Source organism: Mustela nigripes, chromosome 13 (genome assembly GCF_022355385.1).
Source record: "Mustela nigripes isolate SB6536 chromosome 13, MUSNIG.SB6536, whole genome shotgun sequence".
In the NCBI taxonomy this organism is placed as follows: Eukaryota; Metazoa; Chordata; class Mammalia; order Carnivora; family Mustelidae; genus Mustela; species Mustela nigripes.
In genome coordinates this window covers 30565414-30587729 of record NC_081569.1, presented here as the reverse complement: position 1 = coordinate 30587729, position 22316 = coordinate 30565414, and the positions used below count along the sequence as shown (strand labels likewise).

The window sequence follows — 22316 nt, the reverse complement described above, 5'->3', positions numbered from 1 at the left end:
CCTCAGGATAGCAGAGGCGAGGCCCACCACCATCTATCTACAAGCGTCACAGCCTCACTTCCAGGTGGAAGTTACTATCTCCACTTTTCCCACCAGCAGGAGAAGGCGCACGAGGTCCCAAGTGACGTCCACAATCCCAGCAGCCCCCTGCACGTGTCTTGGGGCCTGCCCATTGGCTTCCACTTGCGAGGAAGGTGGGCCTTGGGCCATCTCGCTTCCTGATTGGTTGGCTGTGCGGATTGGCATGGGCCCGCTCGCTGAGCACGTCCCGAAGCCGGACATGGCGGAGGCGAGAAAAGAGCCCGCAGGCCTAGCGTTCCCAGGAGGAGGTGCAACCCAGTGGCCTCTGCAGCGCTATGGCCGCTTTATGCCCTCGGGTACCGGAGAGCCGCCTGGGCTTGGTCAGGACGTTGGGGCAGCGTCTTCCCCCACATGGAAGGTGAGGCCTGTGGGCAGGAGAGGCCGCGCGTCCTCCACTCCTGGGAAGAGAGGGAAGACCGGGGCCAGTAGCCACACTGGGCCTAGTCTGCCGCCCAGGCAGGAGGAGGGGACACCGCGGGACTGGCACGACTGGCTAGCCAGGAGCTAACGGGAAACGTCTGTATGTAATCTCATAATTGGAACCAGTACATTCTCAAGATAATTACGCAAGGCAGTAGTCCTATGTTAAACAGATGAACGAGCGGTAGTTGTGTGTGAGAGACTTGATTCAGGGGCTGGCGATATGTCAGTGCACAAGATAGTAATGGTCCCTACCCTCAATTTTGTTTTCAGCCTAGTGGGGGACACGGTATTATCCAAATAACTTCCTAATTATTTAAACCAGTTCCATACCCTTATGTGGAAGGAAGGGTTGAGTAGCCCATGACCAAGTTATGCCAGGAGCGGTCAAGGACCCCACAGAAAAACTACTAAATTTGAATCCTTGCTTTGCTGCTGAGTTTCTCTGACCTTGGTTGAGTTGTCGGTCCTCTTTTTACCTTATTTAACTTACCTCAAAATGGAGATAATAATAGTATCCCCTTCATAGCATCCTTGTGAGCCGTGAATAAGTTAATATATGTAAATTACTTCAAACAGTCCTGGTAAAATTATAGAAGCGTTTGCTGTGACTATTTTGTTGTTGTTGTTGTAGTGGTGGTATGTTTTAATGCCAGGAGTTGCTAGTCATTCAGTTCCTTTTGGTCAGCTTTCACTGTTGGTTGTGGACCCTGAAGTTTTGAATTATGCCCGTGCGTGCATATGTTAGTGTGATTTGGGTAGAAGAGTAAATTAGAACAAATACTTCAGATAGCCTTTGCAGCATATGCAAAGGTCTTACACCTGGAAAACCTCAGCACGTGTAATGTATAGAGGAAAAGAATAAGGCTGGTACTTAGAGAACAAATAGAGTGAGAGCATAAGGTAGAGAGACAGGTGCCTTGTGAACATTATCCTAAAGCTAGTTGGAAGCCACTGAAGGTTTTAAGTAGAAGAATTTTTGTATCGGAAAGATCACTCTGGCTGAAGTCTGAAGACAGAGTTGAAGGGGAATATGAGAAGATTCAGGAAGATCCCTTAGAATGCTGTTGTTGCAGGCAAATGATGATAATGGCTTTGACTAGAGTGGGACTGCTTTGGAGAGGATGGCAGTAGGGATAGATAAATGGGACATATTAAAACTATATTTTGGAGGCCAAAATGACAGCACATGGAGGTTGATAGGATATAGGTGGTGGGAGTAAAGGACTTCTGAGCTTCTAGCAGGAGCAACTGGGTGGATGTTTGAGGAATGGAAAGCCCTGGAGGAGGAACAGTGAAAGAAAGATCCAAGCCTTCAGTTTTGGATGTATTGAGTTTAAATGTGTTTGAAGCATTCAAGTAGAGATGTTGAGGTAGTTGGGTATACTGGTGTAGAAGAAAGATATGGGCTGGAGATGAATGTGTCATCAGCATGAAGGTGGAATTTATAGTTATGAGATTACATGAGATTTCAGGACCGAGTCCCAAGATGGCCCAACATTTGAAGGTTAGGTAGAGGGGACAGAGTCCCTAAAGAAGATTGACAGGGGACAGGGATTGGGGGGGGTGGGGTCCGGGAGAAAGTATCAAAGCTACAGAAAGTTATTTTAAGAGGGAGAGAACAGTGAACTTTGTTGAACGATGCTGCAGAGTGGAGAAAAAAATGATGGCTAAGGGGTGTCCATTGGATTTGGCAACATGAAGATCCTTACAATATTTACCAAGGGAATTTTCAGTGGAGTGAAATGGTGGAAGCCAGATGAGATGGGCTGTTGGGTGACTGGTAGGTGAGTGAGCAGAGTCACCATGCCTAGACAATTCTTCTGAGAGGCTTGGCTGTGGATGAGAGTAGATATGGGGCATAATGAACTGTTCACTAAATCCTCAAATATTAGATGTAGGGCACCACTTAAAGCTTGAAATCAGTATATCTAGAATCATAAAAAAAAGCATTCAGTGCCTCTTTATGTTCTTATAGAATGTTATATCCAGAGAAATTATATAGGCTGCAAACACAAAAAAGGATGAATAAAGTTAAATAGAAAGATGACTGATCTATTATTGTGTTTTATAAAAAAAAAAAACCAACCAGGGAAGTTTGAAGAATATGTAAATTCGGAGACTGCCCAACACTTTCCTTCACACCTTCTCTTAACACCCCTTCAAACCCTTTCTCCTAAGGCTTCTGTATTGTGTGCATTGGCTCATATGCCTATAGGTAACTCTTGGATTCTTATCCTGCAACCAGAGGCCATGGACATTTGGCTGTTGTAAGGAGTTCATTGTTATTACAGTTATTTTTCCCTTCTTTTTGCAAAGCTTTTCATAATTGCTTATGAGGAATGGCACTTTTCAACAGTTTTCAAATGTTTGGCATAAAGCCACAGCTACAGTGACAAGAGATGAAGTTGGCTTTTGCAGTGCTTTTGAAAACGGAACATTTGTACCTTCCTTTGAATCTGTGCTGAAGCATCCTACCTGCTGTGATCAGTTTCAGCCTAGGTCTGTCATTTTTCTTTTTGGAAAAACGAAAGAGAAAACAAGATTTGTTCTATTTTATGTGCACTGTGACTATTGTGCAATAGTAATAATAAAAGATGAGCCATCTAAAGAACTGTACTAAGTCCCATGTGAATTTCTGATTTTAAAAATATGTGGTACCTGCAGTAAAAAATGTGTTAGGTAAAGCATAAAAATATATTATTGTGGAGGATTGAGTCATTCTGGTCGTTTTTTTCCTAGGGAACTTTCAAGTTGAACCTTGGTTTAAACTACTTTGAGTTTTTTTATTTTTATTTTTTTTCTGAAGGTATAGCAAGAACTGATCTGGTATTTTTCTGTATAGTTATTTAATTACAGAGATTTGTCACAATGGTCGCATGCTAGGGGCCACAAAAATGTTGACTCAAGAGAAAATATGGATAGTACAACAAGTCTTCTAAGACTTGAAATCCTGGTTGAGAGGGGAGGTCAAATCTGAGACAAATATTATATACAGAACATCTAATATATGTATATCTATTTGATTTATTTGTCTGAATTGAATTATTATGAAAAGTAACTCTCTGGAGATAAGTTAATCAACAGTTTGGAAGCAAATAAGCTTTTTATAATACTGTAAAAAAAGTGTGAAAAAAAATCAACATTTAGAACTATGCTACTCAGACTTCATTGTGCACAGAAATCACATGGGGATTCTTTTTTAATGCAAATTCTGACTCAGTAGGTCGAGTATGAGGAATAAAATTCTTTAGTTCCAGCAAGTTCCCAGGTGATGCTGATGCTGCTGGTTCTAGGACCACACTGGAGAGGCAAGGGTTTAGAAGACCTCGCATGAAATGGGCAGCCATACAGTAAAATTAATAAAATGAATTCATGGAGTTATGAAGTAAGGCAATCAGATTCATAATGAATATGCAAATGTCTTGTTAATAGGGTTAATATTTAAGCCATCTGTCATTTAAGTGGAATGAGCAAATGAAATACAAACTTGAACTTGGTTTTAATTCCTTACATCTGCTCTTCGCCCAAGCCTTTCTGAAAAGATTATCATAATAACAGATTGGTCCATTTTGTGTATTTTACATCTGAATATAATTTAGCTTACTAATTTGAGAATAATTTTGAAAGGTGATGTTAAATTGTAGGTTGCTCTTAAAGTTTTACCATGTTTTTCAGATTCCAGGATTTCTTAGACATGCCCTAATTGGTTGAACCTGACAATTTCTTATTTTTTCCTTTCAAAGGGAAAAAAAAAATCAACCTTTAATTTTTATAGGAGGAACTTAAAATAATTGCCCTACTTAGAAATTAAGAAATAGAATATGAAGGAGGTGAACTTCTAAGTGCAGATTCAACATAAGATATACTTCAGGTCCTCTCAACAGTGTCCTTTTCTTCCTTGTATTCTTAGTGCCTGCATATTAATACTTAATATGTAGCATATGATTGCTTGTTCCTCAGTGAATGTTTGAGTGTGTACTAACTTTTCTAAACTTTCCTCATGATAATGTGATAATTATGGCATGATAGTTACTATTTATTAAGGTGTTTACTTTGATTTCTTTCTTTCTTTTTTTTAAAGATTTTATTTATTTATTCAACAGACAGAGATCACAGATAGGCAGAGAGGCAGACAGAGTGAGAGAGAGACACGGGAGGAAGCAGGCTCCCAACGGAGCAGAGAGCCCGATGCGGGGCTCTATCCCAGGACTCTGGGATCATGACCTGAGCCAAAGGCAGAGGCTTTAACCCACTGAGCCACCCAGGTGCCCCACTTTGATTTATTTCTGACAGAAGTCCTATGGAGCAAATATCATACCATTTTATAGATAGGTAAACTAATACTCGGGTGCAGTGGCTTGCCCAGGAACACTGGGATAAGTTAAGAATAAAGAATTTATTCAGAGTCTGGTTTAACTGCCTCTAAATGGTGTGCTTTTAACCACTATGCTGTTTGCCTCTGAAGCGTTAACATTTCATATACAGAATAGCATTTCAGTTATGTAGATGAGGGAATTTGAGATTAACACAGAGTGCAAATGATAAAAATGACAGGTTGTTTGTTTGTTTGTTTTTAAGGAAAATTTAAGATTCAGTAAAACCCCAAGAAAATGATTTTTAAAATAGTGAAATAGTAGTTCTTCTTTACATGTCTGGTAATTTTTAATTGGTGACTGATGTGAATTTTGCCCTGTTGGATGCAGGATATTTTTGTATTCCTATAAATATTCTTGAATTTTCTGGGATAAGTTATCTGGAAACAGTTTGATCCTTTCAAGTCTTGCTTTTAAGCTTTGTCAGGTGGGACCAGAGCAGCATTTGACCTAGGGCTAATTTTTTTCTCACTCCTGAGGCAAAACTCTTCAGGTTGTTCTACCCAATGCTCTGTAAATTATGAGGGTTTTCACCCTAGCTGATGAGAACAGGCACTATTCCCTGCCCTATGTGAGGTCTTGGGATTGTTCCCTTAAAGCTTTCCAAGTGGTTCTTTGCCCTGCCTCACATATGTATATGTAGAAGAGCTGAGGAATCTCTGCAGGCTTGGGAGTTTTCTCTCTGGTATTCTGTCCTGTGAACTGTAGCCACAATGTCCTCCCTGGTCTCACATCTCTAGCCCCTTAACTCAGGGAAGCCTCACCCTGTTCTGCCTGGGCTCCTCCTCTCAGTGCTTTGGCCTGGAGACTTTCTCCAAGAAGTAATCTAGGGCAGTTGTAAGACTCACCTCCTTTGTTTTCCATTATAGCTCAGGAATCATGGTTTTCATTACCTGGTATCCAGTGTCTTGAAAACTGTTGTTTCTTCTAATTTGTTCTGTTTTTTAGTTGTTGAGGCAGGAGGGTATATTTGGTCCCTATTACTTTGTTGGCCAGAAATGGAAGTCCCTAGTGGATCATTTGGTTGAGTTCTATTTTGTCATTTTCCATGTCAGTTCATCAGTTCAACAAAATGTTATTAAATTGTCTACTGGCTACTTAGCATATAGTTAGGCACTGGAGAGGCTATGGAACTGTTCTTGTGCTTTCACAAGGACCCTGTAAGAACATGTAGAGGGCCTGATCATAGAGCAGTGTTTCTCAAGGTGTAATGGGCTGATTGCTTTCAACAGTCTCCTGGGGTGCTTGTTGAAAATGCAGTTTCATGGTTCCTGTACTGGACCTATTGAATTAGAATCTCTGGGGGTGATACTCTAGTTATAACTAATTTATGTACTGCGGGCCATCCTCACGCCCCAATTCTGAAGGGAAGGTGGGGAAGAGGGAATAATTGACAAAGTAATACTGATACTCTTACAATTTGTATTTTTGTCAGCCTCTTCCAATTTAATTGTCACTACTCTTTAGATCTGTCTTACTACCATTTTATAGAAGCTGAGGCCTGCCTAGGCTAACTGGCTTGCCAAAGGTTTACATAGGAAGTAGAACTAATTCTAAAACCCTGTTTTCCTCAAGCCAGTCCTCACTGTGCTGTACGCTTCCTACAGTGGTATTTTCTCTTTTGTAGATGTAGGAGTCTCCTTGAGAGTTATTTTTCATGCAGCTTATTTTTTCTGAAGAGTTAGCAGGTTATATTATGTATTAATTACAATTGATAATGACTCTGAGTAACAGAAAATATAAAATAACAGCGGATTATATAAGGTGAAAGTTTATTATTCTCCATATAAAAGTGCAGGGCTGGTATGACACTCCACAGTGTCAGGAATTGAGGAGCTTTCCGTTTTTTTCTCTGCCACGCCTGGCCATGGTCTAATAGTCCAAGACAGAAATGATATCTAGACAGCCTGGTGGAGGAAGGGATCAAGAAGTAACAAAAGGATATATACCTGCTGTCTCTTACGGAAGATTCCCCATAAGCTGCCACATGATGTACCCCTTACAGCACAGTGGCCAGAACTTAGAGCTGTGGCCCCATCCTAACTTCATAAACAGCTGGCATATGTAGTCTCTATTCCTCAAGATCATGTGTCCAGCTAAAACCCAGCATTGGAGAACAGCTAGAAGTCTGCCACATACTTTTCTCTTCTGACTCTGGAGACTGCCAAGAAATGAAGGCTTATTCTGGGGTCCCTGGCTAGAACTCAAGGGCACTTTCTTTCTTTTCTTTTCTTTTTTTTTTTTAGATTTCATTTATTTATTTGAGAGAGAGTGAGTGAGTGAGAGAACATAAGCAGGGGGAGGGGAATGGGGAGAGGGAGAAGCAGACTCCCTTCTGAGCAGGGAGCCTGATGCAGGGGTCCATCCCAGGGCCTTGGGATCATGACCTGAGCTGAAAGCAGATGTTTAACCAACTGAGCCACCCAGGCACCCTCAAGGGCATTTTCTAATAATACCAATAACCAAAATATCCTGTTATTTAGTGCATAACTACAATATGGCCATAGATGTATACATTACTTGTGGGGTTTTTATTTTTGCTTTTTTTTTTGTCTGAGTATTATGCTCTTGTAATTGTTTATTCTTGTTGCTGTTAACACTTAGCCTTTCTATGAAACAACAGAAACAAAATAATGAATTTTACAGTTTGGTAATGGGTATATAGCAGAATCACTTTCATTAGCATATATCTTCTACTAGTTTGTTGAAATAATTTATGAGTCACTTTAGTTACCAAGAGGGAAACAGCTGATAGCCTACTTAACAGTCTTCCATGTTTTTCATATTTTGTGATGCATAAATCCCTTAGGGCCAATATATATAGAGAGCTGTGATACTTTCTGAGGGGTCTTAAAAGCGGGGGGGGGGGACCCTTAATTGAGTACATAATCTGTCACATCTGAAGAGTAACACTATTTTAACCTTTCATCTAAGATAGAAATACATTTGAAATACTTTTCTGTATTTTCATATATTTAACTTTTTTCTGTTTAACTTTATTTTTTATTTTAGTTTTTTAGACAGGGAGATGGGAGTGTGGGACAAAGGGAGACGGGAGGATGGGACAGAGGGAGTTGGGGAGAGAGAGAATCTTAAGCAGTCTCCATCCCCAGCAAAGAGCCCAATATGGGGCTCTTTACAGCAGCCCATGAGATTATAACCTGAGCTGAAATCAAGAATCAGTCACTTAACTGACTGAGCCACACAGTCACCCCCTTTTCTTTTTTTTTTTTTTTTTTAAACTTTAGATTAGTGTTATAGTACAGTCTTGCCCAAATATATGCAGGTAAAATATTAGGAGACTTTGATTTAATCATGTATAAGCTGTGCCTGAAAAGCCAAGTTGTAATATAGGCAAGTTCTATATTTCAGTGTGTCCTATCATATTGATGTTGAAATACCACAATAGAGGTCAGGTTGATTTAAATCTTTTTCACCCCATTTTATTGCGATATAATTGACCTACAAGATTAAGTTTTAGTTGTATGACATAATGATTTCAAATATGTATATTTGTGAAATGATTACCACAGTAAGTTTAGTTAATATCCATAACCTTACATAGTCACAAATTTTTTTCCTTGTGGTAAGAACTTTTTTTAAAAAACATTTTATGTATTTATTTGAGAGAGAGAACATGAGCAGGGGGAGGGGCAGAGGGGGAGGGACAAGCAGACCACCCTCTGAAAATGGAGTTCTTCATAGAGGCAAGGGGAGGTTGGATCCCAAGACCCTGAGATCAAGACCTGAGTGGACTGAACCATCCAGGTGCTCTAGTGATAAGAACTTTAAAGAACTATCCTCAGCAATTTCCAAATATTCAATATAGTATCGTTAGCTATGGTCACTATATTGTATATTAACATCCCCAGACCTTATAAGTGGAATCTTGTACCTTTTGATCAAGTTCAGGTATTTTGCCCGCCCACCTCTGTTCTCCACCAATCCATTCTCTGTTTCTGTGACTTTGGGGTTTTTTTAGGTTTCGCATGTAGGTAAGATCATCCAGTATTTGTCTTTCTGTGTCTGGCTTATTTCACTTAGTATAATGCCTTCAAGATCCATCTACATTGTCACAAATGGCAGGATTTCCTTCTTTTTATGGATAAATAATACTCTATCATGTGTATATATATCTCAAATTATCTTTAGTCTTTCATTTCCAAGTCTTGGCTATTACAAACAGTGTGGCAGTGAACAAGGAGGTTCATGTATCTCTTCAAGATAGCGATTTCATTTCCTTCAGATCTATCCCTAGAAGTGGATTTGCTGGATCATGTGGTATTTCTTTAATTTTTGTTTTTCGAGGAATGCCTATGATGTTTTTCTTTGTGGTTGGACCAATTTATGTTCTCACCAACAGCATACAAGTGTTCCTTTTTCTTCATATCCTTGCCAAAATGTGTTACCTCTTGTCTTTTTGATAACAGCCATTCTAGCACATGTGAGGTAATAGCTCATGATTTTCATTTATATTTCCTTGAGGATTAGTGATATTGAGTACCATAACATGTACCTTTTGAACATCTTTGGGAAAATGTCTTTTCAGGTCCTTTGTCCATTAAAAAATTGGATTATTTGCTTTTTTTGCTATTGAGTTATATGAGTTGCTTATATATTTTGGTTGTTAATCCCTTGTTAGATATGTGGTTTGCAAATATTTTCTCCCATTCTGTGGTTGTCCTGTCATTTTATTAATCCTTTCTTTTGCTGTGCAGGAGCTTGTTAGTTTGATAGAGTCCACTTATTTATTTTTGCTTTTGTTGCTTGTACCTTAAGTGTCATATCCAAAAAAATCATTACCTAGACTAGTATCAAAGAGCTTTTCCCCTGTGTTTTCCTCTAGAAGTTTTATAGTTTCAGGTCCTGCATTTTTCTTCAATCCTTTTGAGTTAATTCTTGTGAGTAATGTAAGATGGGGCACTAGTTTCATTTTTTTGCATGTGAATATCCAGTTTTCCCAACACTGTTTATTGAAGAGACTTTTTTCCATTGAGTATTCTTGGCTCCCATGTCAATTAGTTGACTAGATATGCATGGGTTTATTTCTGGGTTCTCTATTCTGTTCCATTGGTCTGTGTGTCTGTTTTTATGCCAATACCATACATACTTTATTTTATGACCTAAATCTTAAGCCACATTTAGGTTAGGAACTGGAAAGAAGAGAAGATACAAATATGATAAATGTTTTCGCTGACACTTTAAAATTAGTATCTTTTTCTGTGATGACTTGGTCATTAGAGATAACATTTTTCTTTGAGCTTTCCATATTGTGCCAATGTGAACATTCCAGTAAAATGCTAAATCATCACTCATTAAAAATATTTCCCAAGAACCGGAAGTCAGTGATTTTTTTTTCTCAAATGCCTAGATTATATTAGGCATTATGACATTTGGAATTTGTAGAGTTAGGGCAGTGCGTGTAGTATCCTTGTCCTTTGCAGTAAGCTGAATACCTTCACTTAATCAAGCTTAGACCTAGTCAACAAAGAAAATGGAAGCCTCTTGTAAAACTTTTTGTTTTAAAGAAATTAAAACATAATCAAAGATGCATAAAATAATGCAGTAAGTCCACATGTATGTGTCATCAGCTTCAACAGTCATCAGCTCATGACTAGTCTGGTTTCATCTGTATCCTATCCATGTCCATTGTGTTATTTTGAAGGAAATCTCTGATATCATATCATTTTATCAATGATTTCAGTTATCTCTAAAAGGTAGGGACTTTAAAAGAAATCATAATACCACTTTTGTCCTAAAAAGTTCCTTAATATTATCAAATATTCAGTGTTCACTTAAGTGTCATAATTCTTTCAATCATTCTCTTTCATCCATTATGATTGATATATCTCTTAGTCTTTACGTTTTCTTTGATCTGTTTCCCTGACTCACCTTTCTCCCTTCCTTGCAATTTGTTGAAACAAACAAACAAACAAACAAACAAACAGGTTCTACAGTTTCTGACTGTGGATTTTGCTGACTGCTTCTTTGTGGTACAGTTGATCTGATCCTTGGGCCTCCCTAATTCTTGTGAATTGCTAGTTGAAGCTAGAAGTGAGGTCATGTTCAGGTTGGGTTTTTTAAATTTTGTTTTTTATGGCAAAGGTACTTAAAGGGGGTTGGTTTTCTTCCTGTTGGAAGTATGTAGTACCTGTTTATTTCTCTTCGTGATGTTGCAGCTAGAGCCTAGAGCTCTAGAGCCATTAATTAGGAGTTGCAAAAGGTGATATCCTAATTTTATCATTTTTTTCTTCATTTATTATTTGGAACATAACACAACATTTCTGGGTTTTCTGTTTGTTCTTCATTACTTTAGCCTACTAGATATATTGTTATTTTCCTTTGTCTAACTTACACTTCTTTTTACCCTTGTGGCTCAAGTTCAACAGTGAATATATATCTTAACTGGTAAATGTTGGGAAGTATATGAGTCTTAGCTTCTGGGCCTTCTTAAAGGGGTAGGAGGGACTCAGCTCAGTAAGTTGTCCATCTCCATTGTGACTTCTTAGAGGCTGGGAGACCAGTAGGAATTTCAGAATACACAGGCTGGTACTGCTCTTTTTCTTGGTTGGCCGGCGGGGGGAGGTTGTCTACAGTTTCTACTGGTAAGATTCTTTCCCAAGAACTGGGACATTCCTATCTTTGTCCTAGGGTTCTTTGCTCAGAGGAGGGCCTCCTTACTCTTGGGGGTGGCGAAAGTATGCCACCTCTTTATATCTGAATTCTAAGACCTCAACCCCTCCTTCTGGCCCATTTGGATGCTGATTTTTAGTAACTTCTCAAGGAGAGGTAGTTGGTATTTGGTTTGGATTTGGGAAAGGAAGACTGCAAGGATACAAACTACCATTTTTCCTAACCTCCTTGGAAATCTCTAATTAGGTATTTTCAGAGTGTATGAATATACTATAAAAATCTTTTAGGTAAAGGATTGCAACAAATACCTGAAAAATAGAAAGTATTGAATTCCCAGATATCTGGTTAACTCTCTAATGCCTTCAAGTCTTTGCTCAAGCCTCACCTTCTCAGTATGTCTACCCTGACCACCCTATTTATATTGTAATTTTCATGCCTTGTCTTTATACTCCTGTTCCCCTTACCCTGCTTTATTGTTTCCCTACCTTCTGTACTTTCCTATATACTAGATAATTTACTAATTATGTTTACTTATTACTTATTTACTTATTATGTTAAATGGTGTGCCTAGAGCATTTGACATCCAGAATGGATAACTTTTTAGCACTCTACTGCCTAAATGATGACATTATTTTCATAAAATTTCCACAAATGAAATCGTTCATTTATTATATAGATAGTAAACTCTTTTATTGAGCTTCATTATTATAATCATGGCAGTAAAATAAATAAGAAAAGGGAAATACACACTACAAGACAGGAAAAAAGCACAACTCTTTAGCTAATTGTTTTTACATCTTGTTAACTTCTGAACCTTGATTCTTTGCTTAGAGGCTGATATTTTATGTAATTAATCACCCACAAACTAACAAGTGATTAAAAAACCTGAATCTCTCAACGGTACAGTTTAGGCAACTAATGATAAAATTACTGTTTTATTTCCTTTTTTTGTTCTTTAGTTTGAAACATTAAATAATTTTAAAATAATGTTAAGAATACTGTTCAAGTTTAGCAAAATATTTTGAGTGTGAACTAAAATTTGCATTTAAACAAAAATGTTCCATCTTGTGCTTGCACTCTTGTCTCATTTAAGTTTAAATTTTAAAATTAAAATTTAAATTTAAAATTTTAAACACAGGCCACCTGGGTGGCTCAGTTGGTTAAGCAACTGCCTTCGGCTTAGGTCATGATCCCGGAGTCCCAGAGTCAAGTCTCAAATTGGGATTCCAGCTCCAAGGGGAGTCTGCTTCGCCCTCTGACCTCCCTCTTATGCTTTCTCTGTCTCTCAAATAAATAAATAAAATCTTTTTAAAAATAAATAAAATTTGGAACTCAAATATAAATACCAACAGGTCCCAGCATTGGACAAATGACAGCATTGGAGTAACTCCAATCTGTTTGCGTTTATAATCCCTATGCTATCATTGTTTGTTTTGAATCTAGTTGAAATGTAGAATGTAGTACTGCAGGCTTGAAGTGAACTTTGTCCTAAGAAGGGGTTGGAGACAAGAATTTTGCATTGAGCAAACTTGAAGTATGTCAAATCTTTGTGAGCTATTCTTGAAAAAGATGTATGTGGTTAAGTGTGCAATATATGTGGGCCAACATTATAATTAGGAATTTCCCAAACGAATGTGTGAAAAGCAAAGTTTATTAAAGAATAAATACTAAAAGTCCGATAATTTGAAGCTTATATATGTTTTATTCAAACTTAGTAACTATAGTGGTTGTTTAGAACTAAGACCAAAAAAAGACTTTTTCAGGGAGGGGTAGTTCATCAGTGACATTGGTTAAAATTGTGGGCACATGGTGGTAGTAAAAATCAGATTGTTTGTTAGTCTGTTTGACTATTGTATATAAATTCTTGACACAGCATTCCCTTATTGCCTGAACCAGGGTTCACTGCTCTCAACATCCCACCCTTAGAATGCCACTAATTATATTTGTTTACTGTAGTCTTTACTGTACGCTTGCCCTGCATCCCATCCCCCATTAGTTCCATGAGGGCAGCTAATAATTTGTTCAGTTATGTTTCCCATCTAAAAAATGCTTGGAGTCTAGTAGGTGCTTAATAAATATTTGTTGAATGAATGAAGCTCAAGGTCAGGGACATTCCTTTCTATGTTTTATTTTTCTCCTTTCTCAAATATTTATAAAATAAATCACTATATAGTGGGTTCTTTATTAATGTTAGCTGACTGAAATGCTTGATATGTGGTGTCTTTAATCTCTACAGAAGAATTTAGAATTTTGATTGTTGCTGCTGTTAACAAATTGCTACAAACTTAGTGGCTTAAAACAACTCAGACTTATAGCTTATAGTTCTGCAGTCAGAAGCCTGAAATACATCTTAGTAAGGCTAAAATCAAGGTGTCAGTAGGGATTCTTTCCTTCTGGAGGCTCTAGGAGAGTATGTTTCTGCCTGTTCCAACCTCTAGAGGCTGCTTGAATTCCTAGCCTTGTACTAATACCATCCATCTTTAAAGCAGTCAGATTTCCTACTCTGATTCTTCTGCTTCCCTCTTTCCCTTGTAAGAACCTTGTGATTATACTGGGCTTACCTGGATAATCCAGGCTACTCTCCCATCTCAAGATCTTTAACCTGAATTACCTCTGCAAAGTTTCCTTTGCCATGTAAGATATATCCACGTGTTCCAGGGATTAGGACATGGAAATCTTTGAGGGACCATTATTCCGCCTGCCTCACTATCTTGCCAATACTAAATGTTCCTATCCATGAACAAAATATCTTTCCTCATATATTTATGTGTTTTTAAATTTCTGTCAATTTTCAGTGTGCAGATCTTTTTCACTTTTTTGTCAATCCCTAAATATTTCATATTTTTGATGCTGTTATAAATGTTGATATTTTTAAAATTTCAAACTCTAATTGTTTTTTTCTAGTTTATATAAATTTAGTTTTATTCTAAGAAAATCAGTTAGATTTTCTACATAAATGATCATGTTGTCTGAATTTAAGCCTGTAATTCATTCTTTTATTTCTTCTTCTTGCCTGATTACAAAAGTTAGAACCTCCAGGATAATGTTGATAGGAGTGGTAAGAGCTAACATTATTGTCTTATTCTTTATCTTAGAAAGCTTTCCATCTTTCCTGCTCACTGTAGGTTTTTCATAGATGCCCTTCATCAGCTCAAGGAAGTTCCTTCTATTCCTGGTTTGCTGAGTTTGTAAATAAGGAGTGGATGTTGGTTTGTGTCAAAGTCTTTTTCTATATATTTCTCACTATTGAGGTGATTATATGGTTTTACTTTTTAGTTTATTAAGATAGTGAATTATATTCAGTTCAAAATACTTCTAATTTCTCTTTTATCTTATTTACCCATAGGTTATTTCGAAGTGTGTTACTTAGTTTCAAAATATTTGGGGAGTTTTTTTTTCAGAGATCTGTCTGTTACTGATTTCTAATTTAATGTTAGTTTTGATAGAACATACTTAACATGTACTAAGTCTTGTTTTATGGCCCAGAATTTTGTCTGTCTTGGTAAATGCTCTGTATATACTAGAGGAGAATGTGTATTTTGCTGGTATTGGTTAAAGTGTTTTATAAACATCCATGAGATTATGTTGGTTGATACTATTCTTCAAATCTACTATTATTTACTGATTTTCCATGTACTTGTTCTGTCAGTTATTGAGAGAGGGGTATTGACAGCTCTGACTATAATTGTGGATTTATATATTTCCTCCTGCTGTTCTATCAGTTATTGCTTCATGTATTTTTAAGTTCTGTCGTTGGGGACATAAATGTTTAGGATAGTTATGTCTCTTGATTAACCTACCCCTTTATCACTATGAAATGACCATCTTTATATCTTTTTGATATTTTTGCTTAATGTTAATATACATACTCCAACATTCTTTGACTAGTATTCTCATGGTATATGTTTTTCCCACCTTGTTTTTAACCTGTTTATATTTTTATATTTAAAATGCATTTCTTGGGGCGCCTGGGTGGTCAGTGGGTTAAAGCCTCTGTCTTCAGCTCAGGTCATGATCCCAGGGTCCTGGGATCGAGCCCCACATCAGGCTCTCTGCTCAGCAGGGAGCCCGCTTCCTCCTCTCTTTCTCTCTCTGCCTGCGTCTCTGCCTGCTTGTGATCTCTAACTGTCAAATAAATAAATAAAATCTTTTTAAAAAATAAATAAATAAAATGCATTTCTTGGGGTGCCTCGGTGGCTCAGTGGGTTAAAGCCTCTGCCTTCGGCTCAGATATTAATCTTGCTCTGTTTCTTCCCTATGTGAGTAGAGTGCTGTTCCATTCAGTGCTTGACTGTTGTGTTTTCCACAGTGACTCCAATACCAAAATGCAGTGGGCAGGAATGCTTGGATTTCTACTCCTGGTGATAGGCAACAGATGTCACTTGCTCAAGACTTTGTAAATATTGAATGAATAAATGTATGAATGGGAAGGTTTGGACTTCAAGTTAGGGGCTGTTGATTTTGAAATGACTGTTGGGCCTTTAAGTGAAGATCACAAGTAGGCAATTAGAAGTAGCAGTTTGGAGAGCAGGGGAGAAGTCTCCTGGGATTCTCATGGAAGTCATTAGTTACCACTTGAAAAAATTACAAAATAATTTGGAAAGAGTTGGTGTCTCATAACAGCATTATTTGTGCTCAACCTAAACTGGAAAACGATACTCATCAACAAAAGAATGAAATAATAAATTGTGGTATCATTGTAGAGTGGTATTCTGTAGTACTGAAAACAAATGAACTTAAGTATGTGCAACAACACTGATGAAGACTGATGGAAAATAATTCTTTCTATATGATTCCATTCATACAAATAGGGCTAAACTATGGTGTTAGAAATATGGCTACCTTAGGGGGAGGAGGGAGCAGGTAGTGGTTGGGAGACAGCACTAGGGTACCTTCTGGAAGGCTGGCAGTGTTTTCTTTTTCTTCACCTGCGTGGTGATTATTATACGTTTGTTTTATCATCATTCATTAATTTATACATTTAACTGTTGGATACTTTGGGGGATATTTTTGGCATATATAGTACATTTGTAAAAAATAAGCTGTCATGTTGAAAAATTGCCTCTCAAAGAATTTGTTGACCAGGCTCTAGTTTTGAAAGCTGTACTTGACTCCTAGCTGTCTTTGTGATTTTAAGTGGTCATGAGGCATTCAAGATAAACCATTTAAACTGTGGCTGGAAGAGTATCATACAAATAACTGAGTTCCTAATCCTGGAAAAGAGACGGAGCAATAACCACCAAAGTGCAGAGTTTAGCATACCTTCCTTGACATCTAAAATACCATTTGTGTGGCTCAGTGGGTTAAAGCCTCTGTGGCTCAGGTCATGATCCCAGGGTCCTGGGATAGAGCCCCCACGTCAGGCTCTCTGCTCAGCGGGGAGTCTGCTTCCTCCTCTCTCTCTGCCTGCCTCTCTGCCTACTTGCGATCTCTGTCTGTCAAATAGGTTAATAGAATCTTCTAAAAAAAATTAAAAATTTTTTTTTTTTTTTTTTTTAATTTACTTGACAGACAGAGATCACAAGTAGGCAGAGAGGCAGGCAGAGAGAGAGGAAGGAAAGCAGGCTCCTGCTGAACAAAGAGCCCGATGCGGGGCTCGATCCTAGAACCCTGGGATCATGACCCGAGCTGAAAGCAGAGGCCTAACCCACTGAGCCACCCAGGCGCCCCTAAAAAAATTTTTTTTAAATACCATTTGTTTTTTTTTTTTAAAGGTTGGAATTTAAAGTGAATTAGAGAAATCTCAGTAGGAACTCCTTAAGTTTAAATATAGCATTAAAGCGGTATTCCCCACAGATGAAACTATGAAAACATTATTTCTCAAAAGAATGTAGTAACCTTATAAAGATAGATTTCAGTTAGGTATGTATTCATTGTTTTGAGCTTTGAGCATTGAGGTAAATCCATAATTTCATTTTAATATTTATACAAGGATGTTTATCTTTCAGTATATTAAAGCTACCTATATATACAAGGTAGTCACTTAAGACCCAATCCCAGTTTTCTATACCTATGAATCATGTCCTCTTTGATATTTTGATTTCATTGCCTCAACTCCCCTCTGAAACTATAGGCCAAATCTAGCGAGAAAAATATAATGAGAATAAATGCAAGATCTTACATTTAGGTTTGGATTAAGAATGTGAAGGAAGGATTTACCAACATAAGTGATAAAGTTTCAAGAGGTTTTACTGATACCAGATCATTCTTCAAATGGGACTACCCCCTCAAAAGGTTAATGTCGTTGTAGGCTGTACTGCATAATTGGAGATAGACCACACCCAGCACATTTCTGTCAGTTTGGGGCACCATATTTTAAGAGTGACATTGAGGGGCGCCTGGGTGGCTCAGTGGGTTAAAGCCTCTGCCTTCAGTCATGTCATGTCATGATCTCAGGGTCCTGGGATCGAGCCCCTCAGTGGCGAGCCTGCTTCCTCCTCTTTCCCTCTCTGCCTGCCTCTCTGCCTGGTTGTGATCTCTGTCAAATAAATAAATAAAATCTTAAAAAAAAAAAGTGACGTTGACAAATTAAAGCTCATCCAAAGGAAAGCACCGGGTTTTGAGATGTTGTAAAAATGGATTTATATGACTGAAGAAACTAGTACTCTGAAGTCTCACAGCAACCCTGTAAGGCATTATCCCTATTTTAAGAAAGGAAACAGGCTCAAAGATAACTAATAACTTATTAATATGTTACTGAAAAGTGGTTAGCTCAGGGCCCACAATTCTTTATTTTTAAATTAGTATCCTCTTCATTTCAAAATACTTAATTTAGTAATATTTTTAAAAAGCTGGCTGTTAGCCCCTATAAAGGAGAAACTTGAAAGTATAAGTGGATGGTTACAGATTAAATGGAAGGAAAGGGAACATTCTGAGTAGGAAGATCAGTGTGAAAAGATATACATTTACTAGTATTACAGAAATGTATTGTTTTACCCGAATTTCTCTCACTCTCTTCTTTTCCAAGGTTTTTGACTCCAGTAAAGAATCTGGGTATCTTGTTCTCACCATCGTTATATCAGGTCATTTCTTCATTTCCCAAGGACAGACACTGCTGGTAGGTTTTATGCATACAGTTTTATATGCAAATATATTTCTTTATCTTTGTAGCTTTACATTAATATTTGTACCCTCAAGCTTCTTCAGGGCTGCAGAAATTCATCATGTTCAACAAAGTAAGCATTTATCAATGTTCTGTAGCAGAGGGAAATACAAAAATATACTGAATATTGCCTGGCCGAAAGGGGTTTATGGTTCTGTTTTGGGAGCCAAAGTGGATCAAAGGATTGAGATTAACCAGTATTAGAAAGGATTCTTAACTGGGGAAATTGGGTTGAGACAGGCTAAATTTTTGAAGAAATGTGTGGAGGGTTTTTCAGAGAAGGTAAAGAACATAAGCAGAGGGATAGATCTGAAGAAGTAGCTAGAAGAAAACTTGAAGCGTGCTATTATTAACTTCCATAGCCCTCTATAAAACTAATTTTATAAAGGTCCATTTGTCCTTTAATCTGAGCATATACACACACATATTGTAGGAAATTTTTGAAATGAAGTAAATAAAGGAGAAAATAATAGTCATTTTGCTTGAAAGTTTGGATTTGAATTGGTATTTAGAAACAAAATGAAAAAACAATGCAACTTACAGTCAAAGAATTGTAAAAGAAAGAAATAGAAGGGAAGAGTATTATATCCTTTGCCTGTGAGTGATATCTGTATACAAATTCATACAAATATTTACTGAATATCAACAGAGGCATAATTTATTCACATAACAGATATTTATTGAACAATTATTATGTGCTAGGCATCCTAGATGCTAGGGATATAGCAGTAAACAGCAGAGATATAAATCTATCATTGTGGAATGTCATTCTTGTGGGTAAAGACATCATGAACAAATAGGTCAAATATATTTAAAAGATATGAATTTTTGGTGAATCCCTTACACATTCTGTTAGGATGGCAGCATCCCATAGTTGTACATTGCAATGATTCATCTCTCCATGGAGTGTCTTCAAGGTCCTCTTTGTTTTCCTTGTGATTTTTAAAACTGCAGCAATGGTTGTATCATTTTTGCTTTATTTGCCCAGTTAGGGCTTGTATTAGTTGCAGAGGATAAGATATATTCTTCAGCTTCAAATGAAGAATATTCCAGACGGTGGACTGGGGCTGCCTAACCCACAGCTAGTTCTCCTCTGTCAGTATTGTGAGTCTTTGCTGAATTATGACATTAAGGCAATTTAGCTTCCTTACACAGGGGGCCACCTTGTGCTTTGTCTGTTTCATCTGTTTGTACCAGTGGTAAATGTTGTTACAAACTGATAGAGGTTTCTTTGTATCATACATGAAATGATTTTTGCAATGCAGTTACAAAACTAAGTTTATCAAATTCCACACCCACTACTGAGAAATACAAAGGTAACTCTACAATTTGTTGCCTGTTGCATATACATATATACCTTATATATTGGATAATACATTAAAAAAATTCTAAGTAGGATCCATACCCAGTATGGGGCTTAAACTCATGACCCTGAGGTCAGGAGTCTTGTGTTGTACTGACTGAACCAGCAAGGCGCCCCTACTGGATAATACTTAAAAAAAAAATCTTTATTAAGCACTTTTTAAAACTCAGTTTTATTGAGGTGTAATTTATATAAACTCAGTAATTTTTAGTGTTCAATTTGATGTGTTTTGTTTTTGAGAGAGAGAGTGCCCACATGCACTCAAGCGGGGAGGGGAGGGACAGAGGGAGAGAGAGAGAATCTTAAGCAGGCTCCACGACCAGCACAGACGGAGTCTGATGCAGGGCTCAGTCTCACAATCCTGAGGTCATGACCTGAGCTAGAATCAAGAGTTTGATGCTTAACCAACTGAGCTAGCTACCCAGGCACCCCTGGTGTGTTTTGATAAATGAATATAGTTGTGTAACCATTGCTAAAATCATGATGTAGAACATTCCAACTAACCCTGATAGTTTCCTTGTACCACTCTGTAGGCAGTCTCCTCTGTCTACTCTTGGAGATCTGCTTTTTCTTGCTATTGTTTTCCTTATCTAAAATTTCATGTAAATGAAATCCTAGGATATGTAGTCTTTTGTATCTGGCTTTTCCACTTAGCAAAATGCTTTTGAATTCATCCATATTTGTTCCTTTTCATTACTGAATAGTATTCACTTATCTGTGTAAACCACATTAGCTTATCCATTCACCTTTTGATAGACATTTGGGGTTTTCCTTTTTTGTTGTTGTTGTTACTATGAGTGATGCTGGGATAACCATTTGTATAAAGCCTTTGTATGAATGTATGTTTTCATTTTTCTTTGATAAATTCCCAGAGAGGAACTGTCACTGAGTCACGTGGTACATCTGTGTTATAAGAAACTACACAGCTGGTTTTCAAAGTGGCATTCCAACAGTGGGTGTGAGGGATCCAGTTGTTCCATGTCCTTACTAACACTTGGTATTGTCCTTCTTCTTAAGTTTAACTCTCCTAATGGATGTCTAGTGATATCTCATGGTAACTTGCATTCCCATAGTGATTAGTGACATTGAACAACTTTCTGTGTGTTGACAGGTATACCTTAGAGGTATTACAGGTTAAAACCTGCAATATGGTATTAGGCCATATAATAAAATGAATATCACAGTATGGTGAATCAAATGCATGTTTTGGTTCCCAGTGTATGTATAAGTTAAGTTTACCCTACACTGTAGTCTATCAAGTGTGCCATAGCGTTATGTTTAAAAAAAAAAAGTGTACATACCTTAATTAAGTAGTACTCTATGTCTAAAAAATGTTTACCACCATCTGAGTCTTCAGTGAGTCATCATCTTTTTGCTAGTTGGGGGCGGGGTAGGGGGATTGGTCCTTGCCTCGACGATGCTGCCTGCTGACATATCCGGGTGGTAATTGCTGAAGCTTGGGATGGCTGTGCAATTTCTTTTCTTTTCTTTTTTTTTTTTTTAAAGATTTATTTATTTGACAGAGAGAGAGATCACAAGTTAGGCAGAGAGGCAGGCAGAGAGAGAGCAGGAAGCAGGCTCCCTGCTGAGCAGAGAGCCCGATGTGGGACTCGATCCCAGGACTCTGAGATCATGACCTGAGCCGAAGGCAGTGGCTTAACCCACTGAGCCACCCAGGCGCCCCTGGCTGTGGCAATTTCTTAAAATAAGACAGTAGTGAGGGGCACCTGGGTGGTTCAGTCGGTTAAGTGGCTGCCTTCAGCTCAGGTCATGATCCCAGGATCCTGGGTTCGAGTCCCACAACAGGCTCCCTGCTCAGTGGAGAGCCTGCTTCTCCCTCTCCCCCTGCCTGCCACTCTGCCTACTTGTGCTCTTTCTCTCTCTGTCAAATAAATAAATAAAGTCTAAAAAAAAAAAAAGACAGCAGTGAACTTAGCTGCATTGATGGACTCTTCCTTTTACCAACAACTTCTCTGCAGCATGTAATGCTGTCAAGATTGTCGCAATTCAGTCCCATCTTCAGGCTCCACTTCTCTTTTTTTTTTTTTTTAAAGATTTTATTTATTTATCAGAGAGAGGTGGGGGGAGAGAGCAAGCACAGGCAGACAGAATGGCAGGCAGAGGCAGAGGGAGAAGCAGGCTCCCCGCCGAACAAGGAGCCCGATGTGGGACTTGATCCCAGGACGCTGGGATCATGACCTGAGCTGAAGGCAGCTGCTCAACCAACTGAGCCACCCAGGCGTCCCTCAGGCTCCACTTTTTTTTTTTTTTTATTATTTATTTGCCAGTGATAAAGGGAGAGAAAGCGAGCAAGCACAGGCAGACAGAGAGGCAGGCAGAG

The 22316-nt window shown here is 38.1% G+C and overlaps 1 protein-coding gene across 3 annotated transcripts in view; it reads left to right on the top strand.

The window, feature by feature from the left end:
* Positions 1–241: 241 nt before the first annotated feature.
* Positions 242–22316, top strand: part of REC114 (REC114 meiotic recombination protein) — a 103064-nt gene continuing 80989 nt past the window's right edge. For 2 of the 3 annotated variants that reach the window (XM_059371872.1, XM_059371871.1), the window contains exons 1-2: positions 242–439; positions 18478–18567. In XM_059371872.1, the coding sequence (XP_059227855.1) occupies positions 245–439; positions 18478–18567 (285 nt within the window). In that variant the 5' untranslated portion in view covers positions 242–244. The remainder of the gene's footprint in view (positions 440–18477; positions 18568–22316) is intronic. The other variant, XM_059371873.1, reaches the window with a different exon arrangement.